Source organism: Gracilinanus agilis, unplaced genomic scaffold, assembly GCF_016433145.1.
Source record: "Gracilinanus agilis isolate LMUSP501 unplaced genomic scaffold, AgileGrace unplaced_scaffold22947, whole genome shotgun sequence".
Taxonomy (NCBI): domain Eukaryota; kingdom Metazoa; phylum Chordata; class Mammalia; order Didelphimorphia; family Didelphidae; genus Gracilinanus; species Gracilinanus agilis.
Window position 1 is genome coordinate 1,723 of NW_025354632.1, and position 4,470 is coordinate 6,192.

Here is a 4,470-nt window from a genome sequence, read left to right on the forward strand (position 1 = left end):
TTGGTAGTTTCACAAAGTCTTTGGACTCCTCAGAATCATGCTTTTAATTGCATAAAATATACGGGATTACAAAGGAAACTAATTATATTGAAATATAATTCCCCAAATATATACATATATATGTAAAGTTCACAGACTCCAGGTTAAGAACTCCTATCCTATATAAAGAGGTAAACCATTTCCCCGGCCCAGCTTCAATCACATTAGATACTTGTATATCTTTACCTGGATCTGTATCCTGCATTATACCCAGCTGCTCTGTATATAATGTGGCATTCCCAGGTCACACTCCCTCCCAATAAACACACAGGAATCCTGTCTCTCTGTGTTACACCTGGGGCTTGAGGGGCCGGAAGGTGAATACGATGGGCTTGTCAGGCATCAGGATGAGATTAAAGGTGGTCCCCACATCTGAAAGCTTGTGGATTTCAATCTTGAAGTTCTCCAAAATCTGCAGAGAAGAGAGGTAAAAGAGGTAAATGGAAAAGATGGGAGACTCCAGAACAGGATGGCTTCATGCTTAGGTCAAAAAGGAAATTGCCTATGAGCAGTAAGAACCTCAAGAAAGGTCCTTAACTCAAAATATATCTCCCATTGATGCTGTAGATACTACCATTGTGCAAATCTTTGGTCTTTCCTGAATAGTCTTTATATAATACAAGTCCCCATTGAGAAAACTACATGTTCTGTGGGAATGGATCTAGCTTGAAGGGCAGTGAAAAGTGGAAGATAGAAAGTTGGGGGTCTCATATATATATAATCTTGGCAGAGCTCACAATGCTGCTTCTTGCCATGCTCATAGGCAATGAGAGTAGAGAGATACAGGAGACCCAAAAATGCTGCAATATCTACCAATAATTTCCAGGGGTGTGAAAGTGTTAAGAGAGGGGGTCTCTGATATAAATGAGGAAATTGTATTAGACCAGTGATGTCAAACTCAAATAGAGATGGGAACCATTAAATCATACCTCAAGATCCTTGAAGGCTGCATATTGACTTAGAAAACTACCTGTTGACATTATCTATACTCTCTTTTATTTTTATTTTATTAAATGAGTCCCAGTGATATTTTAATCTTGTTCCTGCTACACTTGGGGAAAATTGCAGGCCATATCCTCCAGAGCTTGTTTAACCTCAGACAAGATACTAGAATAGGCACTCCTCAGACTAGACCAGTGATTCCCAAAGTGGGCGCTGCAGTGATCCAGAAAAGCAGTGATGGCCACAGGTGCATTTATCTTTCCTATTAATTGCTATTAAAATTTTTAAAAATTAATTTCCAGAGGGATAAGTAATATTTTTTCTGGAAAGGGGGCGGTAGGCCAAAAAAGTTTGGGAACCACTGGACTAGACCATTCCTAAGACCCATTCCAGTTCTAAATATTATAATTCAATTATAAAGACCTCAGCAGCCCCTAGAGCCAGGAGCTTCTTCTGGCCCAGGAGATAATTTACCTGGTATTTGACTAAGGGACAGATTCACTGATACCCAAGTGTGGGAGAAAACATTCTAATCTTCCTTTCACCTTCCCTCTCTCCACTTCCCTGGGCCACAGGTCTACGAGATTGAGAACATAAACACCTAGGACTACCCTTTGCCTTCTCCCTAACCAACACTCTCAGACCCACAGGTAGTTTTCATACCACTGCCAGACAGAGGCTAATGGAGCCCCAGGAAGTCCCTATTTGGTCTCCTAACCACAAATACTTATGACTTAAGACCCAGAGAAAGAGCTGCATCTGACCTAAAAGGAGAAAGAGATGCTGGTGGAACAGGGAGGTAGAACCCCAAATGGCTCGAGGATCACTTGGGAATATGACACTGACATCAGTCTACTTCTCCCTGCCTACCACCCAGTCTCGATCAGTTCTCTTGGATACAAAAATGGAGCCCTTCTTTCAACTAAGAACTCCCTACAGTCTTACCATATAAGAACACAAACAATGCATAGAGCTTATTCTCCCTGGGAATAAGAAGGAAATGGAGAGTGGGTCCAGAGGGGAAAGGGACTTTGGGCCTCCTTTATGAGATTCCCTCTCTTCCTTCCTAAGCAGTCTTAGACTCACATTCATCAGAAAGATGGTCATCTCCAACTCTGCAATCCTCCGCCCAATGCATTGCCGAGGGCCAAAGCCAAAACTCAGAGCCCGGAAATAAGTGTCCTCGTGGAGCCATCTCCTTGGGTCAAACTTTTCTGGGTTGGGGAAGAAGTTAGAATCCCTGCCCATGGCAAAAAGGCCGACCTGAACCAGTGTCTGGAGGAAGACAGAGAGAGGGAAAGTAGACTAGAACCAGTTTTATGCAGAATGCCCAGGATAGATTGCTCTGTGGTGCCACTACAATCCCAGAAGTATCAAATAAGACATCCTGAGACTTAGTTTAGGAATTCTAATCAGGAAGACAGGAGACACTAAGCTCTGGTCAAGGTTCTTTTAAGTCCTCATGTCTTCTTGGACAAATGGCATCACTCTTGATGACCTCAGTTTCCTTATCTGTCAAATGGAGATACCAACCCCCATAACCCAGAATTAAAGGAGGCAATTAAAGGAACTTTGAAAAACATAAAGCAGTATTTTAACACAAAGGGGACTACTCACATTTCCATCCTAGTAGGAACCCTGTTCCTTACTGTGGCCAAAGGTAACCTCCCAAACTGAGTCAAAATGTTGAATTCTTCATTAAACTCCACAGAGCTTAAATCTGAATCACAATGGATCTCCTTGCATAGAAGCTATTTAAGTTCAGAAATTCATATATTTACCTTTCTCTGGGGCACAGCCTAGTACATTATACATAGCAGTATCTAATGTTCGTTAAATGTTAAATGGATGAATTGCACATTGGCATTTGCAATGATTTATGTGCCAACATTAAAGATCAGCAAAAGTCCATAAGGCAACTCACGTATAGTACTTTTGTTAGCTGTCTATTCTCAGGGCTAATTGATTTACTAGCTTAATGATTTTCTCTAATAATAATCATAGTAGCTAGAATTTATGTCTGTTTATAAAGGCTTTTATGTATTTCATTTGATCCTCAACATGACCCTGTGAGGTAGGTGCTAGTATTAGCCTCGTTTTACAGATGAAGAAACTGAGGCTGGATTAAGTGACTTGCCTAAAGTCACACAGGTAGTAAATATCCGAGACAGGATATGAACTCAGGTCTTCCTGATTCCAAGCCCAGTTTTCTATTTGCTTTGCCATACACTAAGCTCCTTCATACATAAAGGTTTATTTTCTGAAGCTGGCTCCCTAACACCAAATATAAACACATGTCATGTGCTAAGAGCCCTAGTAAAGTCATATTCAGTCTCAAAGTGAATACATTAATTCATGTATAGTATGGGTTGAATATTGCTAATTGTCTCTCTCTGTCCCTTCTATGTGAATGTGTATCCCTCAGTATCTCTTAATCTGACCCAGAGGGCAAGGACTCAACTTGCTAAACTCCTTACAGCACCCAGACAGGATCATGCAAACAATTTAATACAGTTTTTTGGATATGAAGGAGACAAAAATAAAAGAGGTAAGCAGGTAACTACAGGTGAAGCACCTGTTACAATGGCTCAGGAAGAAGACTTAAGTAAGGGATGCTGAAGATGAAAACACTAAGGAAATTTCCAGTCAGTGTAGGGGTGAATTCTGCCAGCTCTGGGGGAAAAAAAACTAAATCCCTCCACATCTTCCTCTCCTCCAGAAAAAGGCAACTGGCCACCACCCACCCATATCCCCAGGTCATTTCCCTGATTGTCATATCCCTGATTACCAATCTGGCCTAGAGGTGAAAAAACAATGGTTTGGGCTCTCTAGATTCCTTATGAGTAAGGAATGCGTGCAAACCAGTCTGAGTGCTTACTTTGGCAGGAATCGTGTAATCCTGGAGAACTAAGTCTGATGGAAGGTACCTTTGTATGGTAACTGCAATGGGATGTAGCCTGGAAGAGGAGAGATACAAAACCCATGTGTAAGTCCTGAAAATAATAGTATGAACATAAAGGCAAGAATGCAATTCAACCAAGAGACCAACCACCTGCTATTTTCTCATTCCCACTTCCCAATTTTTCCCCATTTCTAGCTGCTCCTACATTTGTTGCTGCTTTGGCATCTATTCCCTCCATCTTCCTTCCACCTCTTTCTCCCTGTACCTGTGTGGAGGGTGGGGAAAAGGGAAATGGAGCAGGAATTTCCCAGGATGGAAATAGGCTTGCCTCAGGGTTTCTTTGATGGCAGCTCTGAGAAGCGGAACAGCTTTGTACATCTTCTTTACATCTCCCTGGGTATCTCGTCGGGCAGCCTGGACTTCAGCCCGAAGCATGTCTTGTATCTTTAGGTTCCGAGCCATTTCATACATACACCACTGTAAGGTCATTGAAGTCTGAAGGAGGCAATTGAGGGCTGGATGAAATCATCTCTTTAGTTGCTCCGGAAAACCCAGTCTTCTAAATTCACATAATTATATATATATAT

At 41.7% G+C, this 4,470-nt stretch overlaps 1 protein-coding gene across 1 annotated transcript; it reads right to left on the reverse strand.

Annotated features, from left to right (window-relative positions):
* Window positions 1-328: 328 nt before the first annotated feature.
* LOC123254476 (cholesterol side-chain cleavage enzyme, mitochondrial-like) lies at window positions 329-4,378 on the reverse strand (the record flags this gene model as incomplete). Its single annotated transcript, XM_044683490.1, has 4 exons — window positions 329-451; window positions 2,068-2,256; window positions 3,860-3,938; window positions 4,212-4,378. Coding segments are annotated over 4 exons (558 nt in total), but the record flags the coding sequence as incomplete, so codon positions are not given.
* Between the last annotated feature and the right edge of the window lie 92 nt (window positions 4,379-4,470).